At 39.9% G+C, this 18,810-nt stretch overlaps 1 protein-coding gene across 9 annotated transcripts in view; it reads right to left on the bottom strand.

Annotated features, from left to right (window-relative positions):
• LOC122816469 (myosin phosphatase Rho interacting protein) overlaps positions 1 to 18,810 on the bottom strand; it is a 3,136,467-nt gene that overhangs the window by 37,668 nt on the left and 3,079,989 nt on the right. For all 9 annotated transcript variants that reach the window (XM_044089284.1, XM_044089283.1, XM_044089288.1 and 6 more), the window contains one exon: positions 6,288 to 6,373. In XM_044089284.1, coding sequence (XP_043945219.1) covers positions 6,288 to 6,373 — 86 coding nt within the window. The remainder of the gene's footprint in view (positions 1 to 6,287; positions 6,374 to 18,810) is intronic.

Below are 18,810 nucleotides of genomic sequence, written 5' to 3'. Positions count from 1 at the left end.
TATTTCATGCCCTTTTTTGGTCCTTGCTGTATCTGAAGACTTCACAAAAGTCTCTCCACGTCATCCTTGTGTCACTTGACCTGTCTGCATTTTATTTACTTATTTATTTATTTCTGCATCTGAAAGCCAAGAAAGTCAACTTCCTTTTTTTCTAAAACAGGATGCATTTACTGTATCACCTACAGCTATATGTTATTAATATCTAAGCTGAACATAACGGTTCTTGCAAAGCAAGCATATTATTTTGAAAACTATTGTTTGGCCTTGCACATTTCCTTTCACTGTACACATAGTATATTGGGGGAAAAGCATTTTAATTTACACAATATCTATCAAGCTCTACATATATTACGATCTGTGTATTTTTACACTCACGTCAACAAGTCAAGATTACAGCCTGTTAACTTAAATATGCTTTTATCTACCGTTTCTTCAATTTTTGCACTGCAATGCCTATATGTCTTAATAACAAAAAAAGGAAGAAAGATGAAGAGAAAGGAAAAAAGGCATCTGTTTTCTTTAATAACTATCACATGCAAAACAACTAAAAATACTATAAAATATGCAATTTATATTGTGAAAAGTTTTAAAGAAATACTCCCCCAACTTAGTCCTTCCAAATATTTTTGACATGAAGTGAGGCAAGTGCCTTTCAGTTCAAGACAAGTTTAACAAAGTCGTCAGAAGACCACTCTTTCCACTTATTCTTATACAGCCGTGTTTCATAAATGTGATTGAAGTTTTGCAGTCTCACATTTATTCACTTATTTCCATGTTAATGGTTTTCTTCCTGTTCATCTCCATCTCCCAAATCTAGATTCCGGTTCAATTCCATCGTGCTCACGATTCTTCTTGTCAATTCAAATACTCTTCTCTCTCTCTCAAGCACTATCTTTTGGAAGAGTGGCAAAGGTTGTACTGGCAAAGTCTCTGCATGTACTTATTATCAGAAGAATGAGAAGCAAGAGTCACTTTCTGCTTGAACACTTTTACATTTCCACTGTAGCTTGTTCAACATCAAAGAATGACTTTGATCCTCCAGGGAAAAAAAAAAAAACATTTTGAACACAGCTGGATACAGCAGCTTGAATCCATCACCTGTTTCTCGACATTCCCTGATTTCTGGAATCAATTTGTTTATTCACTGTACATCAGACAAAAGAGAATCACTTTCCACTAACACTTTACTGTCTCCAACTTTTACTACTTTGCCCTTTTGCCACAGTTTTGTCAGGATCCACTCTTTCAGCTGGTAGGTTTGCATCTTTACTTATAAAAGTCTTGGCCGCTTTATCATGGTCATATTTGAGCATATACACAGTGTGCTCTTTCAATTAAGAATTCTTGCTGTGGAATACCAGTCCAGTTGCTTATTTGTGCATTCACAAAATTAATGTACTGTAGTCTGTTCCTTCTTGTTTCTCTGGCATAGCAGAAAATCTCAGATTATCTTTATGTGCTCTGCCCTCTAATTTTAAAATTTTTTGAAACCTCTCTTCTTGAGCAGTCTCATACTCAATTAGCCTTTTCTTATTTCAACCTTTGATTTTTACACTTTTATCAGATCACCTGGGTATCTGTTTAAAGCTTCTTCTATTTTTCCAGCCTTTTGTTATTTGAGTTGATATACTCATTCAGTGTTTCATTTATTTTAATCAGCTCTGAGCACATCTGACCTATATTTTCCTCTAGATTACTCGAAGCCATGTCTTACACCAAAGCTGGAGCTGGAACTACTTTTTGCTGAACAGCTGCAAGATTCCTCCCAGTCAGTGTTTTCTCTTCACTATTTCTAGTTGATTTTCTTTCAGGCTCTCTCAGTTTCTTCTTTGCAGGCTTCCAGGGGAGCATACTTACTAGCCAATAACTGATTATTATTCAAAGTGACAGCATACCTGGCTGTAGCCTCTCAGTTTCTGTTTTCACACTGGGAGAGCTGAAGTCAAGCTCTTGATCAGTCTGCAGCCATCTTGGAAAGCCTCCAAGTCACAGTTTCAGTATTTATGAGCTTAGGAATAAATTCTGAACAAATGAAATGAAGCACTCTGATACAGCAATAAATAAAAAAAATAAAACAAAATAAAATAAAGATTGCATAAACACCCTCAGTGGAGTGAAGAAGCTGGACTTGTTTTGGGGATGTATGAAGCTCTAAAAGCCAGGTTAGACTGGCAGATATCTGCTTGCAACTAATCCCATTTAATGTGATCCCTATGACAAACATCAATATGACAACACACACACACACACACACACACACACACACACACACGTGTGTGTGTGTGTGTGTGTGTGTGTGTATATATATATATATATATATATATATATATGTATGTATAAATAAATACAAATAGATACATAGCTACAACTTAAAACTTGACAAGCTCAGCAAAGAACAGGTGCTATTTACTACTACAGAATGGAATTTACAATAAATAAAAAATAGCCCCTCAAAAATAATATGAAAGCCAATATTAAATATTCAGCTACTGTTTCAATTGGGCTTGGAAGATTAACAGCAACTTATTCTCTGAAAGAACGGTATCCAGTTAGACTTTGCGATGGTTTAGGTATACAATCTTTTATTAATACAGAAAAATATGCGGAAAGGTGAACAGATCTATAGAAGCAGTCCTGCTTTTAATTGTAGGCAGAATAACAAGTTAAGTCTCCATTTGAGTCTTTTTTGTCTGCCCAGTATCATCACTGCTGGAATACTCTGTCACTTTGTGGCTGCCAACAAATGAAACAATGGACCAAGAAAATACAGGCCTATATTATATCATCGAATGCTTAAAAAAGCGAATGCTGATTGATCGACCTAACTTAAGCGAAAGCTTACAATCTCGAACTGTCAGATCAGCGATTTTTTTCCCAGGGGAAAAAAATCACTGATCCAAAACACATACACACAACACAAGCACACCAAACAAACAGAAATCCACACACATACACCTAAAATCTGATACCTAACCCTACACTAAACTATGCACACACCACTAACTACCCACTTACCTTAACCCAAACCCTAACCCTAAGGTCCATCACTATCGCACACTCACCTCACCCGGTCCCTAACCCTAACTCACTTAAATCCGCCCTAACCCTCATGTCCACTCAATCGCACACACACCTACCCCGAGCCCTTACCCTAACTCACCTAAATCACCCCAACACTCACATCCACACAATCGCAGACTTACCCAAATCCGACAGGTAACTTTCCACCATAACACTGAAAATACCGAAGCAACAGAAACGGACAACCAAATTCTTTCCCTAGGAAAAAATTCGAATTTCTGCTGCTTCGATATTTTGCAGTTTCGCAAAAATAAGTTAGATCAATCAGCGTTCGCTTTTTTAAGCGTTCAAGGATATAATATAGACCCAAAAATACGATGCTATTATGCATGCGATTTATGCCAAGAGAATGGATAAACTTGGCCTGCCTCGTCCTATAAGAGGAACTTTTATTTATTTATTTTTAACATTCAATACACTTAAGAACCCACTCAAGTTGATTAATTAGTATTCAGAAATAATAACCATATGGTTAAGTTTACATAGCTGCATATAACATTTCTGCAAAATTGAAATAATTCTCTGAGAATAAACTACTTTCTCAGAATAGGCAATTCCTTCTTGGAAGAGTCTTGCATTTTTTTTTTTTTTTTTTACAGAAGATGTCTATGGCTTGGAAAAGTTCAAAAATGTCGGTCTACATTCTGGGAAAATAGAGACTCATATAGTAATGAATGTACAGCAAATCTAGACATTTTTGGGTATGAAGTGTTGCTAGCAGACTAAAGAAAATAATAAAAAATCTAAATTTAGCAACATGTCTTAGAAAAATAACAGACAAATATGATAAAAAGCCATCATTAAAATGATTTTTGAGCTGATTTCAGGCACGGTGGTCAGATTTCTACACATGGTCTAGTGGCCACCACAGAAAGGCTAGCAGTGAGAAACTTAAATGAATGCTTCACAGCTAACTTCCATCCTTCCTCTTTCATAAAGCATCAATACATAATGACTTCCCCATGTACATTGCAACATGATTGACAAATACAACCTACCCTGTTAATTGTTTCCACAGGAACACTTAAAATATCTCAGTGCAGTGCCTCAGATCTCTATTACCTCTAAAGCAGTTGTGCATCAATGAAGAAAAGGAAACACCTAATAAATGCTCTTGATAGAAATAAGACAGAGGTGGTTAACAAGGCAAGCCACTGTGATGCTTGTAATGCAGGGAGAAATGTTCCAACTTGAGCAGGTTTAGACAATCTGATCAGCAAAGATGAAGAGAAAACTGATCTGGCTGATAAAAAATGAATGGGAGATAAGTGAAAAAGTAATAAAATGTGATCAGTTACATTTTTCACACCTAAATGTTTACTGCCCAGAGGTTTTAACAGCTAAAATATATATAATGGTTCACCTACGCTCCATTTGCATCATTATTTTTTTTTTTTTACTTTTTTTGTCTCTCCTACCTGCCAACCATCAGACCCTCCCTTGGTCAGCTATCCTACTGTTTCCCCATACAATGAAGTCAGAGCCAATGGAGAGAGGTGGCCATTTAAGGTAGCCATCAAGGGCTGTTTATTGCCTCCTTAACCACAACGCACATGCCAAAGACCAAAGCTTGGCCTGCAATGAACATCAATAAGGGAAAGTCACTTACTTCAATAAGTGATGTAGTTCCTCAGGACAGCCCTGACCTCCTTAAAGCCAGCATTCTCATGTGTTGTCCTGTCCCCAACAAGGATTCAGTCACACGAAGACATGCCCACGGCAAGCGGTACCATATCCTCCCCCATAAAGAGTAGTGAGTGGGCAAGGCTGTGTCACTTCTCTCTCTTGTTGGGTCTAGCAGATGCCCAAACCATTAAATTTATTTATTTACATTTGTTGACTGGGAATGTCCGACTGGACGCAGGTCCATTTTCAGCGTAGGCCCAGGGAGAAAAGCTCCACAAATTAAAATATTACAGATATAGTTACAGATGAAGAATCCAAGCAATTAAAATATTACAAACATAGTTACAGATGAAGAACACAGTACATTCAGCAGATAACTAGCATCTATTCTATCCACAAAGTCATAGCAGATATTAACAATTGTTACAATAAGAAGTTACTGCCATATAATAAGTAGATAGGCAAATGATCCTGGATTACCTATTCACAGTCAGGACTTCATCTGCAAACAGAACTGGTTCTCAGGACCACCACAGTTTATTCAACTTACACAATACCTTAGTGGCAGAACATTCTCTAAGCAAACAAGTTACACTGTGAAGAACATACCCATTGACTTTCTTCAGGTCATCTCTTGTGTGGTGAGTACTGGTGTGCCAATGTGCATGCTTAACTTATCTAAAGTCCTTCAACAGGTGGTCACAAACTAGAATACTGAGTCCTGTGTCACCCCACTCTATGTGCCTTAAATCTGCTTTCCTAACTTACTTCACCCTATGTGGGGGCATATGCCTCTTCTGACTTCCCACCTATTGCAGCACTTGCTCTCATCATAGCACTAGAATCACCACCGATACTAGTGATCTACGTGCCCTCCCAAACAATTCTCCACACCTTTCCACAAAAAAAGGTGAGTAGGTACTGCCTCATCATTCCTCTTCTCCGTGAACCGGGCTCTATCAGGAACTTGATCTGCTAATCAAACTTGGGTTGCCTGGGTGACTGTTAGGGCTTTATATCTCTATGCCAATACAACTGGCATCTTCATGAATAATTTCAGATTATAAAGATTCCTTATAAAATCCATTGTTTTATTACAGCCAGTCTACTTTTATCTAGGTTGTTTCTGGTTACAACAGTAGAAAACAGCTGTTAGCAACTAAACAAGTAAGTCTAATCTTAAATTTACTTTGCATCAAATATTGAAACAGTGTATAAAATTATACACAGGTATTATGTAAAACAAAGAATATACTGCTACAGAAATGCAAACATTTTTAAGTGTGTTTTGAGATTTTTAAACATTCTCAGATCCGTCAAACTTAAAAAAAAAAATGCATTTTATTTTGATTAAGGCATGTTATGTTTCACTGCATACATACCTGAAGAAAGAGTTACTGTACAATTTAAATTTCAGCTACTCAACACCATTTGTATAGTGTTGGACACAAAAAATTAACTTAATCACACAAAATTAGAGTTTCAGAGTTTGTGATGGCTAAATGACACTGTCCCTATTAGGCTGAACAGCCTCACTAATGTCCATTTTTTTTTAAAACAAACCAAACAAAATCACTCACCTTTGACCTTACACTCCTTATCTGCCTGACAATACTGGATCTGTCCTTCTTCAAGAAATCTGGATTGCTTTTAGATTTCATTATATCTGGTGAATGACAGTATATATTAACATTATGCTCCTGTAAAGCTGCTTTAACAATACAATGGACAGAATGTAAATGTGAAAAAGAAAAAAAAGAAAAAAATAACACCTAATGTAAATATAAATGTGAAAATGAAAATGCCTGAAATTTCAAGCAACAGTGTGACGTGTATGAAAAAATATAGACTATTGTAAAAGAAGTAATGTACTTACTATAACAATAGACACTTGTTGACTCTCTCCAGCCATCCAACCTGACTGGCTGTTATGCATCTCATGGCAGATCCAAGTTAGCAATGTTTTACCCAAGAGCTTCACCAGCAGAGCTCTCCCACCCCCATAATGCTATGTAAATATGTCCCCTCACTTACCGTTTGGCCGAGAAAAACACACACATACATATATATAAATACACTACAGGTCAAAAAAGGAAAGGAAAAAGGGCCATAGGCTCAAGCTTTTGGTATAGGTCTGACAATCTCTCCAGCAGCTGAATGCTCCAAAAGATCATTTGGAAAGGGAATGAAGGTCAGGATGTTGACAGACACACTGACAGGGACAACAAGGAATATATGGTAAGTACATAATTTCTGTATCCTATGTCCTTTTTCCAATCCATCTCAGCTGGTTGGGACATATTCCCCAGCTATTTTTTTTCACTCTGAGTGACATTATGGCAAGATACTCCACAAAATGAAGGCACAAAAGGCTGCTCCAGATCTGGACATCAGCTCTATTTTGCAAATGATTAATGAAGGTATGCCTATAGCAGACAAAGCTGCCACAGCAAAAATGTCATCCAAAGTTGAGTGTCTGGAAAAGGTTGAACATATAGACATGAACTTGGTACAATGGCCTTTAAATTCAGAAGAGAGTCAGGCTTTTAAATGTATAGATAACCGATATGCAATATGACAGCCATCTGGACAAGTTGCCTTTGGAAATATTAGAATCCAACTATCACTGAAAAACACATGAAAAGGTCATCATCCATACATACAGACTTAGTTATGTAATGGTAAAACATGAGCTGAAGATGAGCTTTCAGAATATGCAAAGTATATTATCCTCAACTACAATGAATGGGAAGGAAAACAGGCATGAACTACCACATAGGTGGTAGCCTACTTAACATCGAAAGTGTGATGAGACCTTGGGACACAGATAGACAGTAGTCTCTCCTTTGATAATCACATTGCCACAGTAGTCAGGAAATCTTTCTACGTGGCACACCTCATCACAAAAGGTTTCTCATCCAGGAAAAAAGTGGTCTTGTTCCCCTCTACTCATCACTCATTAGACCCATTATAGAGTACAACGGCCCTTTTGGTATGTACCTCACAAGACATCTACAACAACTGGAAAGGCCACAGAAATACCTCACAAAGAGGATTACCGGCCTCAAACAGATGCCCTATGCAGACCGTCTCAAAAAGCTCCAGCTTTACTCTGTTGCATATCACCTACTCAGAGGCGATTTCTGTCTAACATACAAAGCTATGTCAAACCCAGAGCTGCTGGACATGCTCCACGTAAAGAAATCACAATCCCTCCAAGCTAACCATTCTAGGGACCTAAACCTTGTCACCACAATAAACAGAACATGCTGGAGGGATAGATTCCTGTCCCAGAGACTTCTCATACTCTGGAACAAACTACCTATCTATATCAAACAAAGATCCTCATTAGCACTCTTCAAGAAAAATCTTGATGATTGGATGGGAGATAGGAAATTCCCCCCGGGGATCACTTCTGTGGCTCTGCTTGACAGGGGGACAGAAAAATAATTTTCTTGGTTGGCAAAAGCCAGGGTACCATTTGGCTAGGCTTATATAGGCCCTAGGGCCAATAGCCTAGTTACCTATGAACCTATTAATGGATTGATTCTGTTCTGATTCAAAAGCTACTTTAGGCAAAAAAGGATTTGGTTTAAAAGCAATTCTATCATTGTGAAAACCAAGTAATGCTGCCTGCAAGACAATACTTGTATTTCAGAAACTCTCTTGACAGAAGTAACTGCTACCAGAAACAACATTTGCCTGGAAAGGTGTTTCAAAGGAGGCAGAAGAAGACACATCCAATAACTGTTTCAGATCATGCACCAATAATTACTAACATAAAAATGCAGGGTAATGAAGTAAACATGAGACACTGGTACTTCTCCACCTACCTGTTAAAAAGAGAGTAAATTAAGGAATGGGTAGCGGAAATTACCCAGGAGTTATTAGGGAAGATAGAAAGTACTCCAGAAGTTGTGGCTAGACAGTGGGATAAAATGAAAGTGGAGTATAAAAACAGGGTAGAAATAAAAGAAAAAGATCTGGTTAAGAAGTAATAAGAATTATTGGGGGCTGACAAAGGTTAAAGTATTACAAAATAAGGGGAATGTCACAGAACAAGAAGAGGCGCAATTGCAGAGTGCTAAAGAGAAAATAACGGCGTACTTGAATAATATGCATGAGTTTAGAAAAACTGCTGTTAAGCAACTGTTTTTTGATAGTAACTCCAGATTTTGGCAGAAATACTTTTGGCACAGTGACTTAGGCAACAGAAAATAGAAAGAGTTGTTGCCAAACTTAGGAAGCCTAGAACAAAAATAAATGAATAAAAAAATAAATAATCACAGATCCTGTGGAGGTATTAAAAATATTTAGGACATTTTATGACAATTTGTATAAAGCAGAGAAGTGGGAAAATAAAAAAAGCACACATTAAAATATTTATGGAAGACTTTACAGCAAAATTAGAGGTAAATGAGGTTCAACAACTAATAGTTAAGACAGGAGAAGATCAGATAAAAATGGTGATGTATAACCAGTTCTGCTGGAAAGTCTCGAGGAACAGATGGCACTCTATTAGAAGTCTGGAACTAGGAGGAAAGAAAGTGATAAAGATCTGGAAGTTTTTGTTAAACAGCATTTCTGTCCACTTGCTTTCCCTTCATCAGGGTACTGTATCAAAGAGAGTATCCATCATCTGGGACAATAAGGAAGGATGATTAAATGTTGTCCGCAAAATCACAAAGTCTTAGCCAAGCAATGATGGCAAACAGCAATGCTGGTGCTTGCTGTTCTGACTGCACCATCTGCTCCATTCGAAATGAGTCTCATGGTGGAATTGGTGATAGATGGCACAGCTGAAATTTGGGCCTTCAAAGTCTTTATGTTATCAGTAGGTGGTCTTTAAAGGGACTACAATGCATGAAGCTGGGAGGGGTCAAGGCTTTCAGAGCTTTATTATCCTTGGGCAGGTGATGATATTACAGTTTCAGATGAGGCAGGGGGTCCTGATGGAGTCAAGGCAACTGGTTCATCTGCTTGCCTAGCTGACTGGTGGGCTAAAATCCTCTCAAAAGCCTTGAAAGTGAACTTCAGTGCAGAAGGTGCTGAGGCATCAGTCTTGAGCTCCCTCTCAGAAGATCATGTCCCAAAAGGCAACACCTTCTTTGTGGAGTGATCCCAAAAAATAATGGGTTAAGAAGCTGCTGGTAAAGGAGTAGAGGGTCTATAAACTGTCAAAGTTGTTAAACGTGTAATCAACAAAGAACACTTGGAAAGTTTCAGCTCTGAAGTGTAAGTTGGAGCATCAGATGGCCCATTTCTTTTCTCCTTTTCCCTATACTCGTCTTTATCTCCATGCTTGTTCTTGACAGAATGTTTAATACTCTGGTTTTCAGCTCTGTTGGGCTGCTGAGATGAAGATGAAGCCAATAAGGGTATGGTTAAATCTCCTGCTGTGTCAGGGAGAGGAGTCTTAATGATTAACTTATTTTTTTTTGTCAAAAAGTGCCCTTTAACCAAACACAACACAAATGTCATGGTCTGAATTTAAGTGTTCAACACCAAAACAGGTTACGGAGGTGTGATATTATACCAACACTTTTGGCATTTTTTTTAAAGCCTGAAGCTTTGTCCATCTTTGCACAGGTAAAATGATTGAAGGACAAAGTCCAAAATGAAAAAGCGCTTGAGTAGGCCCTGGAAGACAGAGATAATTTATTAATCTGTGTGAAAAGATATGAAATAAAACAAAATTGAAACCATGACACAGACATGAGGAAAACCTGAAAAAGAGTAAGAAAAGACAGAGAATCACTTATCTGATGATAAAAACTGATGAACGTCCAACTCCAAAGAGAGGCAAATGATAACTAAGGGGACTTATTTGCATGGAATTATGGCAGAAGTAGAGAGAGCGCTCAAGTACTTGTGAAGCTCAGATTCATCACAAAGCAAATAACCCAATCAGTTGAGACAGACAGAGAGGACAACACAGAATCAGGTGATATGTTTGCAGACTGATTATTCAGACTTACAAATAGTGTGGTATTTTATTAATTTGCAAGGAACACAGAAAGGGTAAATGAAGGTTATTTTACACAAGGACATAAAGAAGTATCATACAAAGTGCTGTACCTAACATCATCATAAGATTAGCACTCATCACTCACCCTTAGCATTCTGCTAGGAGACAGAAACAGGTAAGCTTAGCTGGCTGCTGTCTAGTCCAAAGGATAAGATAAGAGCTTGGGCCCTGGTATCCATAAACATAGTGTGTAGAGGTATACAAGCCTTCTGCTCACGGTTTTCTATGCTGGCATTCAGTACAGTGATGCAAAGTCATGAATACAGTTGTACAATATCATTGAATGGCACAGAGTGCACAGTACATCACTATGTATTACGTGCTTAGATTGGGGGGGGGGGTTCTGCTGTACAGCATGACATCAGGAGTCTGTTTTAGTTCATCTCTGGCTACATACACACTAAAAGCAATCAGAAGTGCACTTTGACATGTGATCCACATATATGACAATATATGTGTGGTTTTAAAGTTGGCCCATTGTCATATGAGTAGTTGCAGAAAGGGTCTTTTTAACATACATAGCAAAACTAACAATTACAGCATGCTCCTTTCCATCATGCTATCTAATAGTGATTCATGAAACAAATTGCTCATTAGACATGAAGGTGACAGGATTGGGTGTTGTGCTCACTTCGACTTTCAGAAGCTCACCAGCATTGTTCTGGTGACAGACAATATAATAAAGACTAAAGCAGTGAGGGAGTAGAGAAAGGAGATTTTGTCAATGGGTATACATACAACAAAGATACAAAAAATAGGCAACAGATGCCAAGAAGCAACTGGAGGAATTTCACAAATGGATCTCTTTACTGGAAGCAAATAAGATAAATAAGATGGAAGGGAAAAGTGAAATAGTGGGATAAAGCCAATGTGTCACATTTGTCCTGTCTACAAACACTTCTTAACAATTCCAGTCATGTACATCCCACACTGACCATTTCATTGTGCATGTTTAACACAGAGCTGTAACTGGGTCATCTGGTGCCCTGTGCAGTTCACCAAACTGGCACCCCCACAAAAAACATTTTCTCAAAGTACTTGTAACAGTACCAAGCTACTTGCCTCAAGTTAGTATCAGACACTGGGAGCTTCAGCTGTGATTGCATTATCGGCATTCATTTACGAAGCTGCAACACCCTTGCAACTTCATAACTAAATACTAGTACTTCACTTTTTCACAATCTGCATCTAACGACGGTGTCCTCTAAAAGTCACCCCATCACGCCGTCCTAGTTACCGATCTGGCTTAACAAATCAAATCAGCTTGACTGTAGATGACACTTTTGCTGGCTTAGTTTTAGGTAAGTACCTCTACCAAGATTTCAGAAACTAGACTTTGATAACACGGATACATATATTCATCTCAGGAATATGGGGAGAGTCTCCTGTTAAGATGCATGCACTATTACTGGATACTCAGAAATTCTGCTTTATTGGCAACAATAGTCTTTTATGAAGTAACCAGTTAACTTGCTATTCTTAATACAGCAAAATAAATCGGGGAAACAGGAGATATTTTGCATAACAGATTTCCAGTTTATGGATCAAACGTCTACAGGTGAGGGCAAGCCCCTTCCTTAAATATTTAAAGGAAAAATGGATAAATGCTAAACCTTTAATAACTACAACCTATGAATCTATGTAGTAGCAGTGTTAAAGAGCACAAACTGTATGTAGTTTACATAAGCTATGCAAGTAACTGGTTGTTTAGAATGGACAGTGTAACATGTCAGTTGCATCACATATACTGGGGGAGCAAGCAGCCAGGTAGGCTGTACAACAAACAGCCAAAATACCATCTATAACTCACCACAGGAGACTGAAATACTGAGCAAAAGTTCTTCTAATGGGTCCTTTTTGGTATGTTCATAGTGGGAGTTGAAATTTAAAAGCAAGAATTATTTTAAAAATCCCCATTAATGCTATTCAAATACAATGACTTCAGCTAGGGAACATGCAATGATATCAATTTCCTTTTGAAATGAGAAGCTTTCACTCAGTGTTCCGCAACTTTACTGTAGACAGCCCTGCCCTGTACTGTTACTCAATCTGGATTTCCATGCACATGCTATGCAAGATACTTTGTACATTTTAAAACAAAATAGCTCTCCTTTTAACTTGTTTTAAACAGGCAATACATTTCAAAACTATATTTTAGTAAATCTGCAAGTGCTGAGCTGCATAATATTTGCTGACTCACATACAAAATGCAAACTTTGTACTTAAACATGTGCATCCAGTTTTCACCAAAATACAGATTAGTTGCAACAGAAAATATTTGGTTATGCCCGTGAACTAAAAAATTGCCAGCAAAGTTCTTATTACAGTCCTACATGGAAAATGTAGATGTGAATGACAAAGTAAATAAATTAAAATAACATGCAAAAAGTACAGTTGTGTAAACTCTTACCATAACAGTAGATGTCCTTTCTCTTCATTGCTGCAGTATTCTTAACAGATGGGATCTCCTGCCAAGGATAGCCCTACATCCAGTCAATATACCAAAGTCTTTAATTTTTACCAGTGCAGTACGTCAGATGTATGCTCCCCGTGTCAGCACAGGGCATAAAGGTAATGGACAGATGCTCCATACTCAGAACTGAAGTGCCCCAGAAGAACAAGAGCCATCCCAGAAGATGAGTAAACACGTATATTGAGGAAAAAAGGAGAGGCCTAAGGAGAAGGGCAAAGACCCCTTGGCTAGGCAGATGTTCCCAACAGAAAAAAAGGAAGAAAAGTGGGTAGGAGGGAGGGGTGAATACTGCAACAGTGAAGAGAAGGACCTCTACTTTTATGGTAAGATTCTGCACAACTGTACTATGTCCTTCCATATCACTGTTGCAGTATTCATAACAGATGGGAGGGTACAAAAGCTACTATGAGGAATGGGAGGAGGAGGAAGGCAAGAAGGAACCTTCCACAAACCCTTGAAGGATAGACTTGGCAAAACTTGCCCTGGCTCTAGAAATGACATCCAACTCATAATGGTTAGTGACAATATGCACAGAAGACCAAGTTGCACTTCAAGGATGGAACTGGTGTCCAAACCTTTGAAGAAAGTCCCAGAGGTGGTCGCTGCTCTGGCAGAATGGGCCTGAAAAGAGGCAGAAGGCTGCTTGCCATGAAAGGAATAACAAAAGGAAATGGCTTTACAAATCAAGGAGGAGATGGCTTGCTTAGAAACAGCCAAAGCCACAGGCCTGGCATGAAAGGAAACAGAAATTTGCTTAGATTTACATATAGCCTTTGTCTTACCTAGATAATACCAGTGTTTTCTTTGAAAACCCAAGTTATGAAGAACCTTCTCACTAGCAAACTGTGGAGAAGGAAAAAAGGAAGGAAGCTGGATAGATACACTAAGGGACAATTTATTGACCACCTTGAGCATAAGAGGAGGATTAGTATGCAGACAAGCTTTCCCCTATGAAATAAGAAAAAAGGAGAAACACGCCATCAAGGCTTGGAGTTCAAAAACTCTCTTGGCGGAAGCAAGGAGCACGAATAAAACAGTCTGCCAGATGCAATGTTGCAGACAAGCAGCAGCAGGATCAAAGGGAGTCTGAGTTAATTTTTCAAAGACAAAATTAAGGTCCCAAGAAGGAGAGATGGGCTTTTTTGGAAGCCTGATGTGGATGACACCTTTCAAAAATTGTGTAACCTCAGAACAACAGGCTAATGGTGTAGTCAAAGGCAGACAAGCAGAGGTTGCTGACAAGTGAGAAAGGATATTTTTGAAGTTTTAAGACATCAGACAGACAATCCCTTCAATCTGGATATATAGGAGTTTTTGGTACTGGGTTTCCTGACCTCCCTCAGAACCTTAAGCACGTCATCAGAGAAATGGTGTCAAAGGGGGATTAAAACCCCATCACCCAAAGCATCAACTGAAGAGAGCACAGATGAGGGTGAACAAGAAACCCCTTGTCTTGTGTAAGATCTACCTGGTAAGGTAACTTGTGATGACTGTCCCTGGCAAGATTAAAAAGGAGGGAGAACCAGTGTCATCTGGGCCACCAGGGAGTCACCATCAAAATTTTTGGAGAGTCCTGTTTGATCTTGTGCACGACTGTGGGGAGAAGAGAAAGGGGGGAAGCATAAAGGAACATCCCCTTCCTTGAAAAAGAAATGGCGTTCACCCTCCAAGCCAGAGGACCTGGAGATCTGGATCAAAAGTGAGAACCTGTCTGTTCAGAGGGGAGGCAAACCGCTCCACTTGATGAATGCCTCACCAGTGAGCAAGGTCCAGAAACATCTCTCTGAGTAGCATCCATTCATGAGGGTGTGCTCTGGACCTGCTCAGAGAGTCTGCAACCAGATTTTGTCCTGAAGGATTGCAAATTTCCTGCAGAGACACCTGCATTTTGACAGATGGATCCTAAGCCTGAAGTGCTAGTCTGTAAAGAAGGCAGGACCTTGTGCTCCCCTGCTTGTTAATGTATCACATCTCTGTGGTGTTATCTGTATAGACCTTTAAAGGTCCTGGGGAGCAAACAGAATGGAAGGCTGGGACAGCAAGGATAAGTGCCTGCATTTCTTTGATGTTGATGTGATCCAGCTGCTGATGAGGGCAGCCAGAGACACTGAACCCTCATAATGCCTGAAGTAGCACTCCACTCCTGATCTGAGGTATCCACAAAAAGCTCCTGAGACACAGCAGGAGGCTAGAAAGGGACTCCTGGATTGTGAGATATGTGTTGAATCCACCAGTGAATCTACAACTTTAGACAAGAAAGTGAGGGAAAGTACAGTTGTGTACACTTACCATAAATGTAGATGTTCGAGTGTATTCACTGTTGCAGTCATTACATTTGGGTAATCTGCTGGCAGGTTGCCCTCAGTCGGCCTGAATAACAAAGTCTTGGGTCCTACGTCAGTTGCTGTCTCTTCTTCCATGACGTCAGGTCATCATGGGTATAAAACATGCAGCCAACGCCATTTTGTTCAGTTTTTCTTGCCCCAGATGTCAGAATATAGATAAATGCACTTTTAGCAACATAAAAGTACAGTTTTGTACCTACCATAAATATAGATGTTCGAGTCTAAGCACTGCTGCATTCATTACACTTGGGTTATCCTGCCGTCAGGCGGTTCCCCAGTTGGCCTGAGTTCCAAAGTCTTGGTCCGGCATCGGTTGCTGTCGCCTCCTTCCTGACGTCAGTGCGACAGGGGTATATAAGATGCAGCCGACGCCATTTTCTTCAGTTTTTCTTGCCCCAGATGTCAGGTGCCCCCAATTAGGTAGGCAATTCAAATTGCTAGTAAAGTATACATAAGAAAAGCAAACAACAACTTTCAGTTACCAGCAAATACTCCCCATAGGTAGTGAAGGGTAGAAGACATAGGTACATACCAACAAAGTAAGAGGGGAAGGAGGGAGGGTAACCTGGACTGCAGCAGTGTTTACACTCGAACATCTACATTTATGGTAGGTACAAAACTGTACTATGTTCATCGTGTTACACTGCTGCAGTCATTACACTTGGGTGGAATCCCAAAGCTGAGGTAGGGTGGCTGGTTCTATAAGGCATTAGGGGTGGCTATAAGGCCTTGCAGCACAGCAGTGGTGAAGCCAGCTCTGGATTTGGAGTATAAAGGCAAATGGTAATGCTTGGTGAAGGTATGCACAGAACTCCATGTTGCTGCTTCCAAAATATCCTTGGTAGGTACTCCTCTGAGGTAGGCAGTTGAAGTGGCTGTTGCCCTGGTGGAGTGAGATCTAATGCTGCTAGGTACAGGTTTCCCATGGTGTCTATGGCAGAAACATATACAATGTCCTATCCATTTTGAAATAGTCTGTTTTGAAATGGCTTTTCCCTGTGCTCCTGCAGCATATGCTACCAATAATTGCTCAGATTTTCTGAAAGCTTTGGTTTTGTCCAAGTAGAGGCATAACTGCCTGTGAATGTCCAAAGAATGCAGTAGTCTCTCCCCTTTATTCTGTGGTTTTGGATAAAAAGTTGGCAAGTGAATAGTTTGGTTTAGAGCCACACTTGATACCACCTTTGGCATAAACGTAGGGTTAGTTCTTAAAGACACCCTGCCCCTGGTGGAAAATAAGGAAAGGTTCCACTGTCATTAGTGCCTGTAATTCTGAAACTCTTCGTGCTGATGTTATTGCCAGTAGCAGAGCAGTTTTTCAAGAGATATATTTTAGTTCTGCTGCGTTAGCTGGCTCAAAAGGAGGTAAAGTTAATTTTTCCAAAACAAAGTTGAGGTCCCAAGTTGGAGTAGGTGCTCTACGGGGTGGTCTCATGTTTTTAGCCCCTCTGAGGTACTGTTTTAGTAAAGGATTAGAGAAAATTGGTGGACCCGTGTTGTAATGAGCAGAAATGGCAGAGGCATGGATCTAGATGGATGAAAAGGAGAGGCCCTTGTTCAGCATCTCAGTTAAATATTGTAGTATCTGAGGAATGTTTGGGACAAGACGATCAAGGCTGCGAGCCTGGTTCCAGGCACAGAATCTCTTCCATTTATCCGAATAGGCTTTCCTGGTACTAGGCCTTCTGGCCTCCAGAATGACATATATAACAGCTCTGGAGAGAGGCACTGCTTGCTTGACTAAGGAATTTTCCATGCAGCTAGGTTTAAGGTCTTTAGCTGGCTATAAAGTATATGATTGTTGTGCTGAGTCTGCAGATGTGGGATTTGAGGCAAAATTCAGGGTGGTTCTTGTGCTAAGTTCTTTAAGATTGGGTACCAGTGCTGGTGTGGCCAGTCTGGTGCAATCAGGATCATCTTTGGCTCTTCATGCCTGGCTTTTATGAGTACCTTTGGAAAGAGAGGTAGAGGAGGGAAAGCGTATACTTGTAGATTTTCCCAGCTGAATGAGAGGGCATCCACTTTCCATGCTTGTGGATGGTAACTCCTTGTGCAGAATTTCTGTAGCTGGCAATTTGTTGGGGATGCAAACAGATCTATGTCCGGGCTCCACCATTTCTGTGTTATCATTCTGAATATTTGTGGATTCAGCTCCAATTCATGGGGATCCATGATGTTTCTGCTTAAGTCGTCTGCCAGCGTGTTTCTCTCTCCTGGCAGATGAACCTGGTAGTCTAAAGCTGTGTTCCACAAGGTCATGGCTTGTCTGAGGTATCTTCTGCAGTTTTGTCTGATAGGGACATGCAGGTTTGCCTCCTTGAGGTCCAAGGTCACGAGCCAAGCTTTCTTGCCTAGCATGGGAAGAAGCTGCTGTAGTGTCAACATTTTGAATTTCGGAACATCCAGGTAAGTGTTTAGAGAAGAAAGATCCAGAATGGGCCTCAAGACTTTGTCCTTTCTGGGAACCAGAAAGAGTCTTGAGTAAAATCCTTGTCCTTGCTCCTGTGGTGGTACCTTTTGAATAGCTCTCATGTCCAGGAGTGCTGTAATTTGTTTTTGAGCCTCTGCTCATTGATTTGGTGGCAGATTTGGCATTCCTTTTAACCTTGGCAGAGTGTGAAAGTGGAACCTGTAACCTTGAGATACAATGTTGAGAACCCATTTGTCTTTGGTGATCCAATGCCAGTTGTGATAGAAAAGTGCCAGTTTTCCTCCCAAGGGGGCTGCCAAGAGAGAGCTGTTTGGCAGCTGTAGTGGGAAGTCATTGAGGCTGCTTTTTATATGGTTGGGGCCTGTCTTCCCCTTCCTTCTGGCCTGGTGCACCCCATTGTCGAGGCCTGTAAGGACCTTGTGGTTGACCTCTACCTCTTGGACGTCTGTATCTGCCCCTTTGAGGTCTGTCGGTAACTGGAAAGGACCAATTCTTTGTTGGCCAATTTCTGCTAAATCGAGGAGGCTGAACCTGTAAGAAATCCTTCACCGTTTGCATAGATTTTGCCTTATCCTCCATCTTCTTTAGTACCTCTTCTGCTTTAACTCCAAATAACACATCCCGCTGCAAAGGTGCATCCAATAATTTTGCTTTAACATGATCTGGTAACGTATGTTCTTTTAACCAAGCATGCCTTCTAATGACAGAGCCTGTAACTGCTGCTCTACAGGAGGCCTCTAAAGAATCAAAACCACATTGCAAAGTATGTTTTCCCACTTGTTCAGCTGCATGCAATAAATCCTGCATTTCTTTAAAATTAGGATCT

The sequence above is a fragment of the Protopterus annectens genome, chromosome 12.part0, assembly GCF_019279795.1.
Source record: "Protopterus annectens isolate FY-2018-M chromosome 12.part0, PAN1.0, whole genome shotgun sequence".
NCBI lineage: Eukaryota > Metazoa > Chordata > Ceratodontiformes > Protopteridae > Protopterus > Protopterus annectens.
Note: the sequence above shows the minus strand (reverse complement) of the source record. Positions and strands in the feature narration are given on the sequence as shown.